Source organism: Ascaphus truei, chromosome 19 (assembly GCF_040206685.1).
Source record: "Ascaphus truei isolate aAscTru1 chromosome 19, aAscTru1.hap1, whole genome shotgun sequence".
Lineage (NCBI taxonomy): Eukaryota > Metazoa > Chordata > Amphibia > Anura > Ascaphidae > Ascaphus > Ascaphus truei.
Window position 1 is genome coordinate 10246742 of NC_134501.1, and position 25868 is coordinate 10272609.

Here is a 25868-nt window from a genome sequence, read left to right on the forward strand (position 1 = left end):
TTGGGGACATTTCTTGCCTGTGGAGATTTACCTTACAAATTAATGTTTTCTATTATCAATCTTTTCAACCAAGATGAAATTGGTACTGTGGGAAGAGAGGATTTCAGCGGGATGTTGGAAGTTCTCTCTTGGGATCTTGGACGGGAAGCTCCTTGTGGTAAGGTTGTTTCCTTGGTCGTTTCAGTGCAGGAGCAACAGGTAATCCTCTATCAATTGCTTTTATTGCCAGGTGCACATCTGCTGCCTTCAAATCACAAGCTTGTTCTTATACATAGAGCTCAATAGCTTTCTGACTATGGTACAGAGAACTACCCAGACTGACCAGTCTCATTGATCTCTGAACCTTCTGAACGCACAGAACTTCAAGATATGAACTGTATAAAGTGTATGCAGATCAGCCTATGAAAATAATCTGTTGTCAGAATAAAGATGGCGTGACACGGAGCGACCCCCTCAAAGCACAGCGCCAGAATCTCACTCTGTGGAAGAAGGTAAATACCCCTGTTGTGAATAAAAAATGCTTCACAAGAAGACATAAGGATGCACCATAACACTGCTCTCCGGTTCTAGGATTTCCCAACTAGGGTCTTTTACAAATAAAACCCAGCACAAAATGCATGGTCAGGAAATGATTTGGCATGGTTATATCTGCCTCACTGGTAGCATGATCCGACTGTTTAATAGTCAGCGCTGTGCGTTGTGTTTTCACGATTTGCGTCAAACCATTTTTTTTGAAGCCTCGTCTTTGCTAGTGTCCCAAAAATGACTAAGCTGCTGAATACACACTGAGCAAATCTGAATGTAAAATTGGTGAATGCTGCAGAAATTCTGATAGCGCTAAACCTTACCAGTGACAACTTGAGCATCCCACATAACCCAAGTAATGAGGATGGAGGGCCACCAGCTACACACTGTTTTTTTGGCGCTCTCTCAGGAGAGGGGTGTGTGCGTGTTAGAGAAATATTCCAGTGTAGGAATTATAATAAAACCGGGACACCGAGACTTAACTACACCATTTTCTTCAGTACAGTTCAGCACCGGGTGTTAAGATGTATCAGAGCGTGTAACATAACTCGCAGTGTGTCCTGAAAATACAATTTAACAGGGAACTTTAAAGACTTATTTTGCAAAGTATAAGTGTTTAGCAGCCACATTAAGCAAGGCCCCCCCGACTCCATATCCTTTCCATTGGATTTGTATTTCAGACCGGCAGATGCACAAGACACGCTCTATGCCGGCTGTTGCAAAGAGGTAGTGCAAACAAGCGAAAGAAAAATGTGTTCTATGTGATGGAGAGAAAGGAAGAGGCCTTCCAGGAAAAAAATACAACATGTATTTATACAAAACAGTGACGCGGACCAAAATAGATTTGTTTTTAGAAATAACAAACAGGTTTACATTTCAGAAACAACACTTAGCTGCCAGGGTCACCTCTCCCTCCTGCCAGCGCCGCTCGCTTTTAAAAAAAAGGAGTTTGGTGCAGAATGTTTATTACATTCATTTTTGAACAAAGGGCTAAACATTTGTTTTCAGGTTACTAATGCAATTAAAGGGCTTCTAATTATGCCAAATCGATTTAATAGGTTAAATAAACATGTGCGCGTTCAGCCAGGGTTCTCAACTACAGTCCTCAAGCCCCCTCCCCCCCCCCCCCCCGCCCCCAAAAGTTCAGGTTTTAAGGATATCCTTGATTCAGCACAGGTTGCTCAATCAGTCCCTGCTTCAGCACAGGTGGCTCAGAGACTCAGTCTTCAACTGAGCCTCTGATTGGGCCCCCTGCGCTGAAGCAGGGATATTCTGAAAACCTGACCTGTTGTGGGGAGGGTCTTGAGGACTGGAGTTGAGGACCCCTGGCATATGGGGATAGCCCTTCCTGATGAGAGAGAGAGAGATCTCCAATTAGCAGCACAAACTGCAGCCAATGTGAACAAGTGACACATTATTATTGTTATTTTTAGGAGACGGACTGGATATCGTTAGCAAAGAATGCATTGAGGCAACAGTCATTTTATTCCATGTAATTAATTAGGCTAATCTCATTACATATAAAGTTAGCAAGCAATTCAGTAGACATGTTAATCTATGGATTTATTGTGCATTCACTGGTCACTGGTCAATATTTGGCTGACCAAACTTACAATCACGTTTCTTTTCAGACCGGGAAAAAGTTTGTTAAAATGAATCAGTCTGGAACAACACAATAAACCCACAGATTTGGATAGAAATTACTGGCATCAATAGAACAATGAGCAGTGCTGTCAAGTATTTAACACTCCCCTACACAGATCCTTCAGATGAGTAAAGCAGTAGTGAAAGGCTCGGGAGGTTCGTGTGATATAAACAGATTGACAGATTTGGTGATTTCAATCCCAACCTTTAGCATGCTGACTATTAAACGGCACATAACACTTTTTGAAAATTTGAAAGAGAGTCATAAAAATTTTACCGTTTAGATTAGTTGTCTGCAGCCTTTTTTGGTTACGGAACCCTATTAGATTGTAAAATTCTGTAGAGCCCCAACCCTCTCTAATAGCGCGTCTGAGATCAGATGCATTGTAAGGAACCCCAACACTCTCTAATAGCACGTCTGAGATCAGATGCATTGTAAGGAACCCCAACCATCTCTAATAGCGCGTCTGAGATCAGATGCATTGTAAGGAACCCCAACCATCTCTAATAGCGCGTCTGAGATCAGATGCATTGTAAGGAACCCCAACCCTCTCTAATGGTGCGTCTGAGATCAGATGCATTGTAAGGAACCCCAACCCTCTCTAATAGCGCGTCTGAGATCAGATGCATTGTAAGGCACCCCAACCCTTATAAATTCTTCTGTATTTGGTACAATTTTCAAACTACCTGAGAATTGCAGGGAACCCTTTAGGGATGCCCGGGGAACCCAAGGACTCATAGGGACCCCTGCTGAAAAACACTGGTTTATACGAATAAAAGAAACCAACGGCATCTCATGTCACAATATAACATATTACACAGGCTTGGTTGGGGAAGCGGTTACAGCGAATGCTGCTGCAGATCGTAAACAAATCGCACGCAAAATAGGATTTAAAATATAAAACATTACTGTCCTTCCGCAATAAAGGCCTGGAGAAATATTACTGTTCCACAATTGGATACTGTTGGGGGAACAATGATCACATTTACTAAAAATGTCACCTTTAAAACCTGCCTTAAAAACAAATAGATGCAACAATTGCTATGATGTAAAAAGTTGCAAAAATAAATAGCAAAAATGTGTTGACACAGCTGAATGGCTTCACACACGTGTTATTGTGTGCGATTTAAGGATTATTAAATGTACCCAGAGCTGCATATACATTTCTTTTTATCTCCAGTTATAAAACAAATTATTTATATTTAAAGACTAATAAATAGAAACCTTGGCCGTGCATTTCCCCTGCCGAGAGAATATATAAATATATATATAGAAATTGGCTCCTAATAATAATAATATTATATATTTTTATTTTTTTTAAACATTGATAACTGCTGATAAACTGATAAGCATTAAACATCTGCATTCTTGAAAGCACATTTTTTTTTTACATTTCGTAATAATTGATTCCCGTCCCAAACTATCGTTGATTGTGCGACTGCCTTCCCAACTCTCCAACTCAACTTTGACAGCACTGTTCATTTTAACCAGTAGAGACGGAAAAGAAAAAAGTCACCTCATCTAAGCAATAAGAATTGAAATGCAATTCGTACCAGCAGCAACTCCAGCTGGGGGGGGCGAGGCCGCCTCGCCCCCACTCGTCTGACTCATTGGGGCCACAGACGGCTCCCGGGAGGAAGGTAATTGCAGCTCCTTTGGGAGAAGGTCATAAACCGATTCTGAAAAACGAAACAAGATGAAAACAAGATGAAAACAATACCATGTTCAGTGCACGAGTTGTGGGAGAGATGCTCTCATTTTGCAATAGATAACCCCGCCCTCACACAGGTGCATATCATTAATAAGGTACTCCGTACACAATATTCACTAACCCAGCAGTTCTCTACTCCCGTCCTCAAGACCACCCCCAACAGGTCCAGTTTTAAGGACATCCCTGCTTCAGCACAGGTGGCTCAACCAGTTGCTCAGTCGAAGACCGAGATTGCGCACCCGTACACCAACCCATTCTGAACGACCCCAGAAAGATGGAATTAAGTGTTCCTCAGTTCCATCACCGACAGTTCCTTCTTTACATTTTATTAAGTAAACTCAATGTTTTGGGTGGAATACAGGGGAAAAAAAAAAAAAACTAAAATGTTATCGACACACACACACACACACACACAAACTTTTTAATGGTTTTGTTTTCCAGGCAAGGAAGTCATTTGGTGCCACAAAAAGGTCCCAGTTCTCTGAACAAAAACATTTCTGTATCCCGTTAAAATCTTTAAACCTTTCCAAAGTATCCATAAGCATGAACTTCGTGTAAGACGTGTACGTGTGTGTACGTGTGTGGAGGCGGAGCGGAGGGTCGAGAGGTGACGCTAAACTTGGAAAGTCAGTCCCAGTGGGTTAATAATCCTAGAAGCATCAGCACCGATGTACAGCGCTCTCAGACAGGCCTGGGGTACAAAGGCAGCACACTATGGGGGTTACTAATTAAGCTTTGTTATGGGTTAACACCACTGAACAGGTGTTAACCCCATCTCAAGTCCATGGGCGTGAACGCCTACTCAGTCGAGTTAACACGTAGCTGAACTTTATCCATCTAGGGCAGGGGTGGGAAGCTCCAGTCCTCAAGGGCCACCAACAAGGTCAGGGTTTCAGGGTATCCCTGCTTGAGCAAAGGTGGCTCAATCAAGGACTGCGCCACCTCTGCTGAAGCAGGGATAGCCTGAAAACCTGACCTGTTGGTGGCCCTTGAGGACTGGCGCTGCCCACCTCTGATGTAGGGGTGTGACCGAGTAACATACAAATTGCATTCCACCTGAAACTTGGCGTGTATTTCTCTGAAGCTTTTTTCCAATACTTGCTGTTCTACAAACGAGGCTCCCGACCGCCTGAAGGCCCTGCTGGTACTTTGAGGTTAAAAATATAGAAGGTGACCTATTGTGCTAGCTTGGAGTCAGAATCCTGGAGCTGTGCACGGAGTCAGCTCAAAGGAGGGCTTAGAAGTGTAGGGTTTCAGTAGCTGTATAGGAGAACATACACACAGCGGCATATTGTGCTGCCCTATTGCTGGAAACACATCAGCTTTGAAAACGTCACACAAAAAAAAACCAATAGAAAACATACAACTCCCCCAAAAATGGCAGCTACAAAACATTTGGACTAACATGCTAAATATCTAGAAAAATACAAATATTCTTGTCAGGGGACCGCTTTGACAATGAAGAGAAAGAAAAAAAAAAGCATTGCAATCCTTTTTCTAAACATTGGGAACACGGAGACTGACAACTCAACAATTTTACATCAGCATTTCTCCCTTTAGTATGTTTTATAGACATCCATACATGACGGCACACCTCAAGCCCCTCCAACAGGTCAGGTTTTCAGGATATACCCGCTTCAGCACAGGAGGCTCAATCAGTCCCTGCTACAGCACAGTTGACTCAATCAGTCCCTGTTTAAGCACAGGTGGCTCAATCAAAACCACCTGTGCTGAAGCTAGGATATCCTGAAAACCTGACCTGTTGGGGGAAGGAGGGGGCTTGAGGACTGGAGTTGAGCACCCCTACACTAAGGACATGAATGAATTTTTAGGCAATAGGTCTGCACATCGCAGAATACTGTTAGGATATGGTAGGAAAAGTACAAGCAATTCAAAGGAAGCATTTCATCCACTGCCGTTGCAACCTGAAGCTAACAGACACAACCAGTTTTCTTAACCCTATGACCCACCATGAAATGCCTTTCATTGTAACCATTCCTGGATTCATTGTAACCATTCCTGGAATTCTGAGCCATGTGGCACAAAGTTACTGGGTCTGTAAAACCTGATTTCTTATGTGAACCTCACCACCCCAGGACACTGGGGATGTTCACAGGCGGCTTTTATGAAAGCAAAATGATAAATTCTTTCAGGAATACCTTTTTCCAATCTCTCAACTAAAAGCTTTGAGAGGCGTGCTGCTATAACTAGGAAGTAGATCAGTGTTTTTCAACAGGGGTTCCTAGCATGGGCGTCCGCAGAATTTTGTTTTTGGGGGGGGGGCATAATTTTAACTCATTGGTAGCGCTACCAATGAGAGCCACCTCATTCCCGAGTGCTGGGAGGGAGGGAGCGTGAGACTAGCAGGCGGCTGCAGCATCCCCCGCGGCTGCTGCTGGGTTGGCGCATGGAGGCGGGCGCGAGACTGGCGGTGGGCAGCTGCATCCCTCGCGGATGCTGCTGGGTTGGCGCCTGGAGGTGGGTGGCTAGGGGGGGGGGGGCGAGATTTGCGGGCGGCTGCAGCATCTCCCGCAGCAACTGCTGGGTTGGCGCGCGGAGGTGGGCTGGGGGGGACACGTCAGTTGAATATTGTACCAAATACAGAAGAATTTACAATGCATCTGATCTCAGACGCGCTATTAGAGAGGGTTGGGGTTCCTTACAATGCATCTGTTCTCAGACACACTATTAGAGAGGGTTGGGGTTCCTTACAATGCATCTGATCTCAAAGTTCTATGGGGAAGATCATGTGACCAGGCCGTCACTAGATACAATTGGTGCACTGCTAGAGAGGGCAGGGCTCAAAAAGGGCCTGTTTCAGAAGAGGAAGGGGATGTGACTTTGTAAATGGTTGTTAGAGAAACAAAAATGCTTGTTCTATTATAATACATAAAAAAATGTAATTTAGAGCTGTTTAAAAAAAAAATGCTACAAGTATTTTCTCACAATACAGAACTGATCAATTAAAAGACCACACATGTATGATATTGCTTGGTCTGCAGCTTAAGGAGTCATCTGGGTAATGAATACCTTTATAATAAAAAAAAAAATCTGACACCTATAAGTATTCTTAAATATATATTTTATTTACACTTGGGAGGGGGTTGATTTTTTTTTTTGGGGGGGGGGGGGACCTTTTAATTTATGCACTTCTGTCATTTCCCAGGACGGGGGAGTCCAAAAAAAAAATCAATAAAAGAATTATAACCGCTGATGCTTTTTGTTTGGAAGAAAGGTTCACATCTATCAGCGTTAAAGTGCTCACGTTAGATTCCTTGCACTTGCATTATAAAGTAGGTGGAAAATGACAAAAGAAAATGCTGATCACAAAAACATTACATTTGCATCTAGTAATTTGATCTACTGTCTGGGATGCTCAGTGCATGGCCCAGTGGTTTGCAACCTTTTTTTGGTTAAAGCAGGGGTGCGCCCCCCCCCCCCTGTGTGCCGGCTCCAGAGCTCACGCGCCCCCTCCCCAGTGACCAGGCATCACGTGACCCCGTGGCGTCATTTGACACGCGTTTCCATGACACCGCGGTGTCAAATTACGGTGACCAGACTCCGACTGAATCCCAGTAAGTTGAGGTTGCTGAGACCTCGCGAGGTCCCCCGGCATTTCCATTAAATGCCTCGTGGAAGAGAGTGGGGCCTCTGCCACCGCCAGCACCCCCCAGTTTGTGCACCGCTGGGTTAAGGAACCCTATTTATTTATAACATATTTTACCAGGAAGTAATACATTGAGAGTTACCTCTCGTTTTCAAGTATGTCCTGGGCACAGAGTAAAACAAATAATACATGGTTACAAGTACAGTTACATAAATTGTATTGTGAAATTCTGCGGAACCCCAACCCTCTCTAATAGCGCGTCTGAGATAAGATGCATTGTAAATTCTTCTGTATTAGGTAAAATGTTCAAATTACCTGAAAATTGTAGGGAACCCTTTAGGGACGCCCGCGGAACCCAAGGGTTCATGGGAACACCTGTTGAAAAACACTGGCATAGCCAATGAGTTTGTTTGGGGGAGAGGGGGCAGGTGGGTGAGGGAGGGAGCAGTGTCTGCATCCTTAATAAAAAATAATACTAGTATTGAGTATTATAGATGTAGTCTACATAGAAATAGACACTTTTAAAGGGGCAGCTTAAAAACAAAGCTAAAAACAAATATTATATATTTTTCAATATAACAACCACCACATCTTTTAAAATAAATAAGCCAGGCTTAACCCATCGTATGATCTACCATAAGTAGAATTAGCCTTACAGTATTGCAATAAGTGTTTGTACGCACATTTTATCACAATCTGGCATGCTAAGAAGGTAATACACAATACAAGTAGCAGTTACAGTGTCTCTGCACACCTTGGCTCTATGGGAAAACATTTGCTTTATAGTTAGTAAGGTCAGAGAAGCCTACACATGCAAAGTAATGACTGAGGATCTGTGCACAATCACATTATCCTCAAGTCTATACTTAGATTTATTTGGTTGAGTCAATAACTAATGTGTCACTAAGACAGAATCAATTCCCTTTGTTTTACTAATAGCATTCACGTGATGATACTGGCAAAAGCAGTTTTAGTGACTTGGTTTTCTCTGACACAGAGGCAGGCAACCCAAGTGGCTAAGAACAAATCATCAAAAACCATCAACAGAAATAATGTAAGAGAAGGATAAATGAAGCTAACATCACTGCGACTCATACACCAGACCTGTGCTTGTGAGGGGGAGAGAGGGGGGGAGGGGGTGGGTCAGCCTGGCCAGAGGGAGGGGACCTCTTCACCTGGCCCAGAATATTCCATACCTGGTATATAAAAACAAAGATCACTGTTAAAAAGCAGCTTTTTCACTGCCACCGTGTCCTCATTAACGGGCGAGGTTTTTACACAATTACATTTCAGCAAGCAGATAGATATATAGAAGATATATAGATATAAAGCTGCCCAAACTCTTAACACTTTCAAAAGCAAAAAAATACAATTTTGGCCGAGATTTCTTTAATGATACTGAACAAAGAACAACTCTCCATGAACTTCTCATTTTTAGAAAAATGTCATTTCATTCCCATGCAAAATATTAAATATTGCCCAAATGGAGGCAAATTGTATCCCCCGTGTCAGATATCACTGTATGTTGTGATCAGGAAGAAAGGTCTCCCAACAAATACAGAAACATGTTATTAATTCTGATCGCACGCATATTACTTCATATGATATGTAGGGATTATGCTTCCTACGTGGCAGTGGGCGCCTGTGGTAATATTTACACAGTAGGTTTCAATGTACAGTATAAGAAAATAATCAGTCACAGGTCATGGCTTTGTTGAGGTCACGGCCAGGAGCTTAATTTTTATTGGAAGATGAAAGGGGAGATTGTAGTAATGAACCAATTCCGGACTTCTAATCACACAACCAAGTTCTTTCTTACAACGCATCTTGTAGTGGGTACTTATAAAGTACAACTGTGTGTCATGTACTGTGAAAACTATTACTGTCAGAAGACAAAAAGGTCATTCTTGTTCTTCTTCCCACATTATCCACATATTTAAAGAGGAGCAAGAGCTCTAGTTTCACAGCACACATTATACAACTCGACATTGCGCTGGCAGCCACATTGAGAAGCAATGCAGCAATCTCACTGAAGAGACCGACAAGTGTTCATGTTACAATGCAACACAACGTATACACGTCAAGACCAGCCGGACACATCTAGGCTTCCTAAAATGCGTTGCAGCGCTATCAGGCAGCGAAAATGTTAAGTTACCCCTCTAACAAGCCAAGAGCAGATCAATTCCAACCAAGAAAGCATCCGAGGAATGCAGTGGATGGTTGCAAGCCAACACAAAGCGAAACATTTAACAATACAGCATCCCACTCACTCAGAGTTCCTTACCACAGGGGGGCTCAACTCCTGCCCTCAAGCCCCTCCCCCTCCCCCCCAACAGGTCAGGTCTTCAGGATATCCCTGCTTCAGCACAAGTGGCTCTGTTGAAGCAGAGACTGATTGAGCTACCTGTGCTGAAGCAGGGATATCCTGAATACCTCACCGGCTTGGGGGGGGGGGGCGGGGGCTTGAGGACTGGCGCTGAGCACCCCTGCCTTACCATACACATGGCATATCCCCAGTCTGAAACTACATATACTTTCTCTAGACTGCCGCAGGAAGAATGTATACCTGTTAACGTGTAACCAAGTTAGAAAACGGCCAACATGAAGGAGAGATTACAGAGCGACCTCCACCAGCGAGTTAAAAACAACAACACTGCACAGTGGCAATAAACCTTGTTCTATTAATCCTGTTTAATGCAGCAGCAATCTGAGCGGATGTCTTCTGGTGACAAACACTTTCATTTCGCTCGTTGTTATGGCGGCTCACAGGAACAGTCTCCATTGGTAAGACTGAAGTTGTTGTTGCAGCAGTGTATTGGATAACACTTATTATTATAGTTATTCGCAGAAAGTAATACAAGGTTGCACGTCTTATAAACCGGTAATCAAATCCGTGCATAATTAATACTAAGTAGGCAATTCTTTATCATAGGGGTGCGCAAACTTCTTATGTCGCGCCCCGCTGCCCTCTTAGGCTGAGCTGAGACAGAAGGCGATGTGGCGTGCGCGCGCACGTCCGTCGCAAATTTGGTTTGTGCGGCGGGAGTTTTCAAACTGAAAACTCCACCAGCGGCAAAATGCAGCGTTGTCGCTGCGACATTTTGCCGGCACAACCCAAATTGTAATTTGGGGCTACAGTCGCGTGACGCGAGCTGGTTCAGCCAATAGATGCGAACCAGCTCTGTGACGCCTTCGTTACACGCCCCGATCTGGCTCCTGCTGTCTGAGCACGGATCGCTGTGCTGCAGGAGCACGCGGCGGGGGCACGAACGCTAGCAAGCTGCCGCAGCAGCCTGTCTGAGCGAGCCCTTACCTGCTCTCCGGCATCACATCCCCATTTGACGCCGCGTCGGCGCTATCAGAAGATGCAGGAGGAGCCACCAGATAGAAAGTAAGAGGAAGTTACGCTCTCCCCCGGCAATCAGTTTAAATGTTGTGGGGGAAGAGTGTGGGGCCTCTAAGCACGGGGCTTGGTTCGGCACCCCCCATAGAAAATCAGCGCTCCTGCGCTCCCCCTCCCCGACCCCAGTTTGCGCACCCCTGCTTTATCAGTTGAAGCGGCCGATGGGGAATTTGGGCTGAAATTGTCCCAATTGAAGTCAATGGGAAATGTCATCAAAACCGCCTGATCACCTCTCTACTTCCGCCATAAATAAGTTCCTAAAAAGCCTAATGGATTAGTGAGGCTCTGCACTCATTCCCAGAATAAGTATGGAAACTTGCTCCTTACTGCAGGCTGCGCAGCTGAATCATTCCCTACACCAGCGGTGCGCAAACTCCCCGCGCCTGCGCCCCCCCTACCTGCTCCCTCCTCGGTCGTCCCCAGTGTCTAATGATGCGTCAAATGACGCTGCGGGGTCATGTCACGTCATGTCACGTCACCCGCGGCTTCATTTGACGCATGTGACGTCACATGGCCCGCAGCGTCATTTGACGCCGCGTTGCCATGGTGATGCGTCACACAGCCGGCTAAAACAAGGTAAGTGGAGTGTTGCAGGGGCCTCACACGATCCCCCAGCAATAAATGCCTAGGAGAAGAGCGCAGGGCCTCTGCAACCGCCCACACTCACCCCCCCCCCCCCCCCCGAAGAATCTACCGTCCCCCAGTTTGCACACTGCTGCCCTAGGCCATTGGTGGGCAACAGGCGGCCCAAGGATTTCACTTGTGGCCCCAATGCCCGCCAACCCACTCTGCCTTTCTCCTCAGTATAGAGTGACTGGAGAGGTTGCTGGGGCGGACCGTAGCTGGTCTCCACTCCCTCAGCTGCTAAATGATAGTGCGCCGATACATACAGTACTGCCCGCTCCTCTCCTGCGCCGATACATACAGTACTGCCCGCTCCTCTCCTGCGCCGATAAATACAGTACTGCCCGCTCCTCTCCTGTGCCGATACATACAGTACTGCCCGCTCCTCTCCTGTGCCAATAAATACAGTACTGCCCGCTCCTCTCCTGTGCCAATAAATACAGTACTGCCCGCTCCTCTCCTGTGCTGATCAATACAGTACTGCCCGCTCCTCTCCTGTGCCGATACATACAGTACTGCCCGCTCCTCTCCTGTGCCAATAAATACAGTACTGCCCGCTCCTCTCCTGTGCTGATCAATACAGTACTGCCCGCTCCTCTCCTGTGCCAATAAATAAAGTACTGCCCGCTCCTGTCCTGTGCTGATAAATACAGTACTGCCCGCTCCTCTCCTGTGCCAATAAATACAGTACTGCCCGCTCCTCTCCTGTGCCAATAAATACAGTACTGCCCGCTCCTCTCCTGTGCCAATAAATACAGTACTGCCCGCTCCTCTCCTGCGCTGATAAATACAGTACTGCCCGCTCCTCTCCTGTGCCAATAAATACAGTACTGCCCGCTCCTCTCCTGTGCCAATAAATACAGTACTGCCCCGCTCCTCTCCTGTGCCAATAAATACAGTACTGCCCGCTCCTCTCCTGCGCTGATAAATACAGTACTGCCCGCTCCTCTCCTGTGCCAATAAATACAGTACTGCCCCGCTCCTCTCCCAATAAATACAGTACTGCCCGCTCCTCTCCTGCGCTGATAAATACAGTACTGCCCGCTCCTCTCCTGTGCCAATAAATACAGTACTGCCCGCTCCTCTCCTGTGCCAATAAATACAGTACTGCCCGCTCCTCTCCTGTGCCAATAAATACAGTACTGCCCGCTCCTCTCCTGCGCTGATAAATACAGTACTGCCCGCTCCTCTCCTGTGCCAATAAATACAGTACTGCCCGCTCCTCTCCTGTGCCAATAAATACAGTACTGCCCGCTCCTCTCCTGTGCCAGTAAATACAGTACTGCCCGCTCCTCTCCTGTGCCAATAAATACAGTACTGCCCCGCTCCTCTCCTGTGCCAATAAATACAGTACTGCCCGCTCCTCTCCTGTGCCAATAAATACAGTACTGCCCCGCTCCTCTCCTGTGCCGATAAATACAGTACTGCCCGCTCCTCTCCTGTGCCAATAAATACAGTACTGCCCGCTCCTCTCCTGTGCCAATAAATACAGTACTGCCCGCTCCTCTCCTGCGCCGATAAATACAGTACTGCCCGCTCCTCTCCTGTGCCAATAAATACAGTACTGCCCGCTCCTCTCCTGTGCCAATAAATACAGTACTGCCCGCTCCTCTCCTGTGCCAGTAAATACAGTACTGCCCGCTCCTCTCCTGTGCCAATAAATACAGTACTGCCCCGCTCCTCTCCTGTGCCAATAAATACAGTACTGCCCGCTCCTCTCCTGTGCCAATAAATACAGTACTGCCCCGCTCCTCTCCTGTGCCGATAAATACAGTACTGCCCGCTCCTCTCCTGTGCCAATAAATACAGTACTGCCCCGCTCCTCTCCTGTGCCAATAAATACAGTACTGCCCGCTCCTCTCCTGTGCCAATAAATACAGTACTGCCCCGCTCCTCTCCTGTGCCGATAAATACAGTACTGCCCGCTCCTCTCCTGTGCCAATAAATACAGTACTGCCCGTTCCTCTCCTGTGCCAATAAATACAGTACTGCCCTGCTCCTGTGCCAGAAGAGGAGGACAGTATTCACTTGAGTTGCTTCATGTTCCCTACCACTGCTCTAGACTCCAATTAAACATGGTGCCACTGACAAATGTTCATGTTATGCCTCCACTTGTTGATTTTAGGGATTTCAGATTGGACAATGGGATGCTGTTCTGTAGTGACCTGGGACTGGGATGCACACTATACTGTCGCTGCTGACCGTTCCATTTGTGTTAGACTATGCAATGCACATTCACTGAAAGGGAAACAAACCCAGGAGGTAACTAAAGTCCAAGGACTGTGTTGTTGATGTCAGGTGAATACATTAATGTGAGTGAGTCTCAACGCTGTACAGAGGATACTTGGAGTCAACAATATTTTAGGACGTAATCCGGAAATAGGTATAGAAAAAGGAAATATTTGTTGAAAACTGCACAAACTAAGAATCGGGCTTTACAAACCCAAGTGTATCTCAATGCTGTGTCACAGAAACTTTACTTCAAACCTGCAATTTCCTCACAAAAGAACAGTCTTTTCTGAGCTGAAACTTAAGTAAACTTGAGTTTGTGGAACGCAGCCAGCATTAAGCTTTGAGAGTGTTCTGTTAAGGGAAAAAAATATTTTATATGTGAATGGAAGCCTTCATAATAATCCCTACAGAACCTCTCAATATTACACTGCTACCAAAATGATCGCTAACTAAATCTAAAATGTCCGTCTCCGCATGCGAATTCTCCGAATCACCCATTTAACTTGCCTTGTTTACTGCTAAACAGATCTGAACAAGAACAAGGACACATTTATTATTTGAAAAACAGTTCCCCTCTGTACTAGAACAACGACTCAGGTATACGATGCTGCCTTAACACATCGCCTCTATAAAAAGGTTTGTAAGGGAAAGCTGCGAGTTAAGTATGTGAAACCCAGTGCCAAGGCTAAGCTGCTTTAAAATCTCATCTTTCAAATGCATGGGTCAGTTCACAGAGCGCCTAGGTACACACAATCATCTGGGAACAGAGAATACAATTAACTTAATCATGCTACCCACTTATTTATTCCATGCATAGTAACTTATTTATTTTTATTCCTGTCTAATAACGTTTCCTGTCTGACTGGTTAAATCCTTCATCCGTGATTTCCATGGCTAGTGATGGACACTTCCATGGATTCTGGATGCACCAATATATACACAAAATGAAAAAAAAATTGAACAAAACACAAGTACACAGAAATTACATTTATACACGCTGGAACAGGCTCGCCATTTTAAAAACAGGTAAAAAAGTAAATGGGACAACTCCATGTTAGGAATTATTATTATTATTATTATTAAAAAGCTATGTGGAAGCATGGGCACTAGCGCTGACCAGAACAATTGTGATAACAGAGCACAGATTCCTCAATGTTGGCAGCAGAAGAATTTCTCAGACACTAAACTTCCAAATTACTTTTAACAACTTTATAACAATGTTGGAACAACTGCAGTATACTTTTTAAAGAGATCAGACTGACCTTTTGCATGCAGAATAAAAATTCCCACAGTTAAAACTGTACTGTAGTTCATTTAGTAAATATATAAAAAAAATTAAAAAATAAAAAAAAATCCCAACATAGCAGCATACAGCTGTACTGAGTATAGCTAATTTACAGGGGAAAAAAATAATAATTCAGGAATACTAGTAAGCTCATAAAGAAACGTATTTTCGCACTTTAACGTGTGGAAACGCCACCAGCAGCGTTACCAGAGGCGATGGAAATGTATACGTTTTCCAGCAACAACTATTTGCTCCATTTCCTAAAGATAAATCATTGTGGGATTGTGAGCATTCAACAATAGCCTCTACGCTGCAGATTGTACATTTTTAGGCTGTTAAGATCCTGTGGAGTTTAAACCTATGTCAGAACAGCTTATAATGGAGTTTGTGATTTAGGAGAGATGCCCGTGACCGGATTAATATCACGTGAATACTAATGCAGTTGCACTGAGCACTGTGACACTAAAATGACAGCTTAACATTACGTGCTATACTTGCAAGATAACACAAATAAACTTTTACACAATGCAGATTGGACCTGCAGACAATGCATCTGCACCCAAAAATAGCTCACAATCTCCATTTTGGCATCCACATGAAGTGATTTGCCAAAGGTTTCCAAGAAGTTGGCACTAGTTCTGCAATTAAGAATTGCCACCTCCAAGGCAGTCAGAACCCCCATCCACACAGCCCCCTCCACGACCTCAGAGTTTCTCACAATCAAGCTATGAAAGTCAAATGTCCCGATTTCAGGTCCCAAATGGGCAGCCTTGTTTCAGTTATGTATAATAATGCATTATTTATCTGTTGTCACACTCCAAAAGGATAAAACTCAGAACTCCCCATTCTCTCCTGTGACTGATCACAAACAGTGGGCCAAGCTGTGGGTCTGTATTAAATGTAAGAGGAGCAATTACTTATGCTTCACTAATTCAGTATCCCTCACTTGTGAAGTTTCATTCTCGTCTTCCAAATCCATCAGAAATATTATATATCCTCCTCATACAATCAGGGGACGGATAGCCAAGACCTCCTAGGACAGGACCCAGAGCAACAGGTATGAATGCATGTAAAACACTACGAAAGTTCTCTCCACAATAAAATCTTGCTCACCTGAAACACCTGTTTATCAGATGTGTAGAAAACCATTTCCAAAGATATACACAATAAAACAATGATGTATTGTAAAGGGAATGTCGGCACTTAGAGCTCCATGATTCCCCTACATTTTCACTCACAATGATAAAACCCATGACACAAACTGAAACCATACATTCGGATTCAAAGAATGACATGCAAGAAACATCACTATCACACACATATACACCACCAGATGCAGACAGTGTCACACACATACGCACACACACACACACACAAAATGCAGACAATGTTATACAAAACAGCTTAAACTTACAATTAAAACCAGAAACTTGAGTGTGGATCTGTTTTGCTCTAATCTGTGTGATTTATCATTTAAAGAAAAACAAATGACAATATATGGAGGTCTCTGGGGCTTTACGAGTTGACCTTGTACTAATGGAAACAAGTTAGACCAGAAACTTTGCATACTCTCCTACTCTCCTGAAAGAATACAGAAATGTCAGGTTACAATACAAAGTACTACCGCATTAAAAAAAAAAAAAAATATATATATATATATATATATATATATATATATATATATATATATATATAATGTAGGTTTTGGAGGGTGAAAAGGTGACTGAAAACCCTCCACTGTATGGCAACTAAAGATCATAGCAACTAAAAAGGTCACTTGTGAGCACATTCACATGTCTTAGACAGGTCTGCAACCCTGCCTTTCACCATTATCACCTAACATACAGTGCTTCAACTGCAGCAAGGGATTCTGGGAAATGACATGCAAATGAGCACACAGTGCCACCTTTTGTCTTAAATCCATTAAAAATATATATATATATTATTATTAATTGAATTGTCCCAAAACCAGCAAAACAAACCACAGCATGTGCCAGTGCCCAACACCTTGTCTGAAGAGCTTATGATCTAACAAGCACCCCCCCCTCCCCCCCAACATCACAAACTGGGCTGTACAGCAGACTACCACTTCCAATACCCTCCCACTGCATCCCACACACAGGCCCATGCGAAGAGCTGGGGCCACCCACATTAGCTCTCCAGGACTCACACAGGTAGAATGCATTATACAGTATATATATATAGCTGTGTGTGTGACACAGCGCCCCCTACAGCCCAGGCCCTGGCACCCCCACCCCGCGGAGCATGCTGGGACCGCAGTCACCCTAAGACCCAGAATACTTCGCGGCAGGCCCGATTACCAGCCCCCCCCCCCCCCGGGCCCCCCTCTCTCTCCCCCCCCTCCTCGGGCCCCTCTCTCTCTCCCCCCTCCCCGGGACCCTCTCTCTCTCCCCCCCTCCCCGGGACCCTCTCTCTCTCCCCCCCTCCCCGGGACCCTCTCTCTCTCCCCCCCTCCCCGGGACCCTCTCTCTCGCCCCCCCGGCCCCCTCCCCCCTTTCGGCTCCTCTCCCCCTCCCGGGCCTCTCTTCCCCCCCCCCCCTCCCGGGCCTCTCTCCCCCCCCCCCCTCCCGGGCCTCTCTCTCCCCCCCCCCCCCTCCCGGGCCTCTCTCTCCCTCCCCCCCCCTCCCGGGCCTCTCTCTCTCTCCCCCCCCCTCCCGGGCCTCTCTCTCTCTCCCCCCCCCTCCCGGGCCTCTCTCTCTCTCCCCCCCCCTCCCGGGCCTCTCTCTCTCTCCCCCCCCCTCCCGGGCCTCTCTCTCTCTCCCCCCCCTCCCGGGCCTCTCTCTCTCCCCCCCCCCTCCCGGGCCTCTCTTCCCCCCCCCCCCCTCCCGGGTCTCTCTTCCCCCCCCCCCCCTCCCGGGCCTCTCTTCCCCCCCCCCCCCCTCCCGGGCCTCTCTCTCTCTCCCCCCCCCCTCCCGGGCCTCTCTCTCTCTCCCCCCCCCTCCCGGGCCTCTCTCTCTCTCCCCCCCCCTCCCGGGCCTCTCTCTCTCTCCCCCCCCCTCCCGGGCCTCTCTCTCCCCCCCCCTCCCGGGCCTCTCTCCCCCCCCCCTCCCGGGCCTCTCTCTCTTCCCCCCCCTCCCGGGCCTCTCTCTCTCTCCCCCCCTCTCCCGGGCCTCTCTCTCTTCCCCCCCCTCCCGGGCCTCTCTCTCTTCCCCCCCCTCCCGGGCCTCTCTCTCTTCCCCCCCCTCCCGGGCCTCTCTCTCTTCCCCCCCCTCCCGGGCCTCTCTCTCTTCCCCCCCCTCCCGGGCCTCTCTCTCCCCCTCCTCCCGGGCCTCTCTCTCCCCCTCCTCCCGGGCCTCTCTCTCCCCCTCACCTCGGGAGTACAGGGACTTGGGGCACTCGAGGTCGGCGCTGAGCAGGGAGATGAAGTCGGATGGCATGTCCGCTCGGGCCGGGGGAGGGAGAGGTGGTTCGGGAGTAGGGGGTGTGCTGTCCTTCGGGTGTTTGGGGCTGCGCGGGTCCGGTCTCTTCACACTGACAGGAACCGACGGCACGCCCCCTCCCCACCATGGAGTCATCTGCGCATGCGCGGGAGGGCGGGGAGCAGAGCCGTGACAGGCGGGTGACGTAGAGTGTGGGTGGGGCCTGTGGTCGGCGGTCTGGTAATGAACGTGTAGGCGTGGCCTGTGGATGACAGGCAGGTGACGTGAGTCTGACACTTGGGACCTGCAGGAAATAGTGTGCTGCTGATATATATATATATATATAAGTATTAAGTATACTCAAAGCTGTGACCATGCAGCAAGCTTAAGCCTATAGGGAACCATGTTTATGGTTTTGAAGCAAAAGGTGGCACTGTGTGCTCATTTGCATGTCATTTCCCAGAATCCCTTGCTGCAGTGGAAGCACTGTGTGCTGGGTGATAATGGTGAAAGGCTGGGTTGCAGACCTGTCTAAGACATGCAGATGAGCATATAGTAATATTTCCATTTAATATATGCTTTGCTGTGGAGGGTTTTTGTCAATTTGTTATCCACCATAACTCTACTAAGTATGGTAAAACCTATCCCTTGCTGCATTTTTTTTTTTTTTTGAGAGTGTGCGCATAGCCAGTATAACCAACCCCACACTGAGGAGACCCATTAAGGTCAAAACAGTCGGTGAGTGGGTTTGCTGGCTATGCTCAACCCTGGTTGTGCTCAAAGCTGTGACCATGCAGCAAGCTTACGTTTATAGGGAACCATGTTTATGGTTTTGAAGCAGAAGGTAGCTAGGTAGCTCAGTCTGTGCTGAAGCTGGGATATCATGAAAATCTGACCTGTTGGGGGAGGAGGGGCTCGAGGACTGGAGTTCAACACCCCTGCCCTAAGGTACACACGCCCACCCCCAAACAGAACCGACAAACATTGAATCTGGTGGCAGATAAGAACCCGCTAGCGGCCCCAAATCACACAGAGATAAACGTCAGCTATATCCCCCAATATCTCACATTCAGCCCTCAAGTGCACCAAGTCCCGGTCCCTGCGTCCGGGACAGGGTTAACAGCCTGACACCAGGTAATACAATGTGTGTGTGTGGCAAGTGCTGGAGACTCAGCACTGATCTACCCAGCAGATTCCTGTAATCCAACCAGCAAGAAAGAGATTTTATTATCAAAGCACCACATCCCCCAAACGGAGGTGAGGCGGCGTCCTGTCCTGTTATGGTATCCTGTCGCAGGGACACGTTTTTGTTATTTAACCTTCAGTGTCACATTCTCCCGTAATGCCACGCTGCTGCGGGATACATGACATGTCACACGCAAAGACATCGGCACTTTCCATGCTGGGCTACACTGGAAGGTTAACGAACCTCCTTAGGCGGGGTAGAAAGCCCTGACCCCACCCAGAGCAGACCGAACCACCCCACGTTCTAGCCTGCACTTGTTTCACGTGGAAATCTGATGTCATCTTGGACAAGAGCTGGAATCCGCTGTAGAAATCTGTGGAAGCTTGTGTGGTACACATTAATGTAGGGGATCCTTCTAATGCCCAGAGTCCCACTCATATTTTTATTTATTGTATTTATAAAAAGTGTTACAAGGAAGTAATACATTGAGAGTTGCCTCTCGTTTTCAAGTATGTCCTGGGTATAGAGTCATGACAAATAATACATGGTTACAAATACATGTATTTGTAAGTGAGCATAAGTGAGCAGGGTATACATTATATACAAGTTATATATAGTCAGCTTAGTCCCACTCATACAAGGTCGGATGACCTTTCTGCCTCGTGATGTCTTTCAATGCTGCTCACAATTTACTTGTATAAGAAATACCATGACTCCATTTCACTTTAAACTGCCCCCTCCCCCCTTCCACCTCCCCCCCCCCTTCCACCTCCCCCCCCCCTTCCACCTCCCCCCCCCTTCCACCTCCCCCCCCCCTTCCACCTCCCCCCCCCCCCTTCCACCTCCCCCCCCTTCCACCTCCCCCCCCCCTTCCACCTCCCCCCCCCCCCTTCCACCTCCCCCCCCCCTTCCACCTCCCCCCCCCCCCTTCCACCTCCCCCCCCCCTTCCACCTCCCCCCCCCCTTCCACCCCCCCTTCCACCTCCCCCCCCCCTTCCACCTCCCCCCCCCCTTCCACCTCCCCCCCCCCTTCCACCTCCCCCCCCCCCTTCCACCTCCCCCCCCCCCTTCCACCTCCCCCCCCCTTCCACCTCCCCCCCCCATCCCATGTATCTCCCACCATCCCATGTATCCCCACCATCCCATGCATCCCCCACCATCCCATATATCCTCCCCCCATGTCATATGTATCTCCCCCCCATATCAAGTATCTTCCCCCATCCAATATATATCTATCCTATGTATCTCGCCCCCATCCCAAGTATCTGTCACATGTATCTCCCCCATCCCATGTATCTATCCCACGTATCTCCCCCATCCCATGTATCTATCCCATGTATCTATCCCACGTATCTCCCCCCCATTGCACGTATATCCCATCCCTCGTATCGTCCCCCCCATCCCATGAACCTCCCCCCATCGCATCAGAGAGGAACGTGGCGCTGGGATTCATATGATCTCACCGCCACCTTCATTCTGATAAACTCTTTGGGGGTTTTTTTTTTACTGCAATTTGTGTAAAATCATCAATAAGATTTGGATCGATTGCATCATTTCAGTTAAAGCGGCAATGCCTCCGAGGACCCAAGTGAACTAATGTCAGTGCCATGCTTAATTAGTTAATTGTACGTGACTCACACCATTTAAGAAAATGTATAAGTACTCTTAAGTAATTGTTTCAATGTTATAGTCTCAATAATGACTAAATGCTTTGTAGATGCAGTGCCCAACTCCAGTCCTCAAGAGCCACCAACAGGTCAGGTTTTCAGGATATCTCTGCTTCAGCCCAGGTGGCTCAATCAGTGGTTCAGTCGTTGATTGAGTCACCTGTGGTGAAGCAGGGATATCGTCAAAACCTGAACTGTTGGTGGCCCTTGATGACTGAGCTACCTGTGCTGAAGCAGGGATATCCTGTAAACCTGACCTGGTGGTGGCCCTTGAGAACCGGAGTTGGCCACCCCTGCTTAGTGGGATAAGAGAAATGGCTGATCTCTAGTAATTCTTCATGTTAAGTGATGAGGATACAGGGGAACTTTCTTGGGTAAATCTAGTGCCGTTTCCTACAATAACACCATCTTGTTAAATGCCCCCCCCCCCCCCTATCAGCAGGTCCCTACCTCTCAGGCTGGGGGTCCGTCTCCCTCCTGCGATAAGGCCCCCGTTTCTCCATTGGTTTGCGAGTTGCGGAGCAGACAAGACGTCCTCCGAGAGAGAGCGCATAACACCGCCGGATCCGGGGGTCGCCGGGCACCGGTCAAGCACTCGCGGCCCGAGCAAATGTTCGGGAATAAGCAACACTCTTTTTCTTCTGGGTGGCAGGGACAGCCAGCTCCCTCCGGTTCTCCCGGGTAGGTTCCTGAGCAGATCGGGTCTCTTGGCATCGGCGCAGCGGGTTAAGCTCGTGCTGTCTTCGCTACCCGCAGTCAGATCTCTGTCCGAGTAGGTCACACCGGATCACTGTCAGCTGCTAATCCAAGCCAGGAGCTGTGGATCATTAAAGAGAATTCCTCTCTGCTACTCTGCCTAAACCTGTCTGGCAGCTCACGGCCTGCGTCCTTCCAAATTAAACACGTTGGTCCTTCTGCCTTTTGTGCTCGCTAAAAATTAACTCCTTGCACAACACACTGCATGTGCCAAGCGCTGCTGAAGCTGAATGTCATACGCTGTCTTCATGTCACCACCAGCAACTGGTAAATGGGCCCTCAGCAGTATTATGCCGGGAGCAAACAACACTCACTCACACTCAGCACACATGGCTCAGACACTTCCCCTCTGTAGATCTTTGCTGGATTATCATCACCCAGAGGTGACATATACTGGCAGAGTTACACAAATGGGTATTTTTGGATGCACTTTGCTTTCACCCCATACAGAAGGGTCCTACAGCAGCTTCTCCTGTATCTGCTCCAGAGCCCAGATCGGTACTGGAGGGAGCGGTCCTGCTGTGGGCATGCTACACAGAGAGAATAATGCTTGGGGCACTCATAACAAACATATTCCCGGGAACCAGGTTCTCCTGTAATCTGTTTGAAGTAATCCCCCCCCCCCACACACACATTATCTTGTGCCATGAAATACCTCTAGTAGCAGGAGATCAGAATAAATGAGACATTATCTACTTTGTGTACATAGAATGGATCAGGGGTAGCCACCTCCAGCCCTCAAGGGCCACCAACAGGTAAGGTTTTCAGGATGTCCCTGCTTCAGCGCAGGTGGCTCAATCAGAGGCTCTGATTGAGCCACCTGTGCTGAAGCACGGACTAATTGAGCCATCTGTGCTGAAGCAGGGACTGATTGAGCCACCTGTGCTGGAGTGGGCACTGACAGCCACCTATGCTGAAGCAGGGATATTCTGAAAACCTGACCAGATGGTGGCCCTTGAGGACTGCAGTTGGTCACCCCTGGAATAGATAAAAGACTTCCCACACACACCACACTGGGATTCGGATGTTTAGTGGCACACACTGTACCGTAAGAGCCTGGCAGAGAGTTACGTGTGGACATTAGGAGGATGGGGATACCTTTAACACGTGTTGCACCTGCATGGACTTCCATTGTTTATTAATGTATTCTTCATCTCACTCTCCCAGTCACAGATCTGCGTTTCTGAGATTGTCTATGACAATAATAAGAACTATTTGCCTCACCGCCGTGGAAGGATATTGCTGCAGCCGTAGCACCGCCGTGGAGGGATATTGCTGCTTCTGTAGCATGTTTTGTGTGTTATGGCATTCATGTCTGTGGCAATGCATGCCACTTGTGTCCCTTTGGGTCTTCTATTGACACTGATGTCAGTCTTAATGATGCCAATTTATTTGGGGATGCATTAATTCAGGGGGGCTCAACTCCAGTCCTCAAGTACCCCCGAACAGATCCGGATTTCAGGATATCCCAGCTTCAGCAAAGGTCTCAATCAGGCCCTGCTTCAGCACAGGTGGCTCAATCAGTCCCTGCTTCAGCACACGTGGCTCAATCAGAGGCTCAGTCTTTGACTGAGCCTCTGATTGAGCCATCTGTGCTGCAGCTGGGATATCCTGAAAACCTGACCTGTTGGGGGGACTGGAGTTGAGCATCCCTGAATGCTTGCAGGCTGCTGGACACTGAAGCGTGTAATGGGAACAGGATTCCGAGGACTCTGAATACATCAAGTTACTTAAACTTCCAATCAACCCTGAAACATGAAACGTTCCGACTGCACAATCCCCTCCCACTGGGCTCCCATCCCAGCACATTCCTAGGGAATTCCGACCCTCGCCCATCACTGGGTGGCATGAACAAGGGGCACAGAGACCAGAGCAGTGGGCAGTGTGTCTGTGCTGTGCCCACTTTCACATAAATAAGCAATTTACACACAGATCACCGTACACACACACAAACACAGAGACACACATGGATACACAGACAGATACACAGATACACACAGAGCTTATCACCATTCTAAGGAAGTATGGCATTTTCTTTAACCCTTCAATGCCAGAGGCCTGAAACATGCTGCTTTGATGGGGATTTATTAAATAAACAATCCCCTAGAAAAACTCAGGAAATGTAACGTATCTCCTCTAAGCTGTACATACTGTGGTCCTTTAGTTTGTCCTGATACGGTTTAAGCTGTAACCCTTATTTGCACGGTCTCTATTTGTTTTATTTCCTTCTGGTGATACAGAATATAACACAGAACTCTGGATGAGGGCTTGCCAATGATCTACAAAGTGGCATTACCCACCTCTGGTCCGGTTTCTGGACCAAGGGTGCATGGGCCAGATAACTGAGCGGATGTCGCTGGACATCATTTAACAGCTGTCAGAGAGATTTGGGCTGGAAGTGTGGGCAGTTTCTAAAACTCATGTTGGTTTACATTAGGAGGGGATAATTTGCATGGAGGGAGCAGAAAAATGATACATTTTCAGCTCTAGACTGGAATCTCTTTGGACACAAGGAGAGCTGGTCAGTGTGTTTTGGACTGGACATGTTCCCTGGTTCTCTCCTCGTAGCTACCATTGTTTGAACTCTTAATACATTATTCAGAGACTTTACTTGGACAACAACAAGAAAAGCAATAATGTGGCATGCGGGGTAATTAAATAGGACAATAATCCTTCTCCTAATTACACACCAACCTGTCACCGCAAAGCGGAAAAGGAAACCCCAAGGAAAGCAGGTGGGAGGATTTTGTCCTGCAGCGTTTTACATGAGAGAGAGAATATGAATTCACCTTAAGAAAAAGATCAGGAAACATTCAATCAGACACTCAAAGGGAGCTCAATCATCTCCAGTGATTTCATAAGCACTCTCTCGCAGAGCTTGGCCCCGAAGCCTGTCCCTGCAGCGCGCAGCATGTGCTCATGGCTTTGATGGCACAGAAACACATATACAGCCCTTAGTAGGGATGGGACAATTCGCCAGTGCCCTTTTTGCCGCAGGCTTTAAGGTTAGGATTAGGGTTATAGTAAATGTGCTCACAAGTGCTATTTTTATTTGCTAATGCAGTACGTTGGAGGGTTTTTGTCACTGTTACCCACCATAAATTATTTAAGGTGTGGTTGAAACCTATCCCAGCTTCAAATTGCAAAGCCAGTATCACCAACCCTCACACTAAGGCCGCGCCTATAGTGACGGCGACGCGTGACGTCACCCGTCACCGCAAGCGAAAGTTGCATTTCGCTTTGCGGCGGCATCGAGGGCGACCAGGCTCCTGATTGGTTCAGGGGCTGTCACATGAGGTGACAGCCCTTGAAAAATCAAATAATTACGACTACCAAAAATCGCGTCGCCACATCGCTTTGTCGCCGTCGCGCATACTATAAGTGTACGCGGCGGCGGCGACAATGCATTTGTTTTCGGGCGACGTTGCCGGCACTATAAGCTGCAGTGGAAGCACTGTATGCTAAGGCTGCGGCCATGGTGATCGACGGCGCGCAGGAGGGCGCGATCACATAGATGTGCCTCTATGAGGCTGTCTACAGAGCGCGGGAGCAGAGGCCGGGTCACGTGAGCGGGTCGCCCAATGAGTGCGAACCAGCTCCATGACGTCAAAGCCGCGCCCCCCCCCCCCCCCCCCCTGATACGCCTCCCTGTCTCCTCTGCATGCAGGACACAGATCGCCTCCCTGTCTCCTCTGCTGCAGGCGGCGGGGAGAAGCCCAGTGAACGCTTGTGCCCTCTCCAGCGTTCACCATGGCCGCAGCCTTAGAGATAACGGGGAAGGGCAGGGCCGCAGACCTGTCTGAGACGTGTGAACGTGCTCACACGTGATAATTTTATTTGCTGCAGG

General features: G+C 47.6%; 1 protein-coding gene across 3 annotated transcripts in view; it reads right to left on the reverse strand.

The window, feature by feature from the left end:
• Positions 1–22533, reverse strand: part of NFAT5 (nuclear factor of activated T cells 5) — a 53783-nt gene extending 31250 nt beyond the window's left edge. The window contains exons 1-3 of one of the 3 annotated variants that reach the window (XM_075576479.1): positions 21716–22533; positions 18364–18674; positions 3724–3849 (exon numbers count right to left, since the gene is read on the reverse strand). In XM_075576479.1, the coding sequence (XP_075432594.1) occupies positions 3724–3849; positions 18364–18674; positions 21716–21768 (490 nt within the window). In that variant the 5' untranslated portion in view covers positions 21769–22533. Of the gene's footprint in view, positions 1–3723; positions 3850–18363; positions 18675–21715 lie in introns of those variants that run through there. The other 2 variants (XM_075576480.1, XM_075576481.1) reach the window with 2 other exon arrangements.
• Between the last annotated feature and the right edge of the window lie 3335 nt (positions 22534–25868).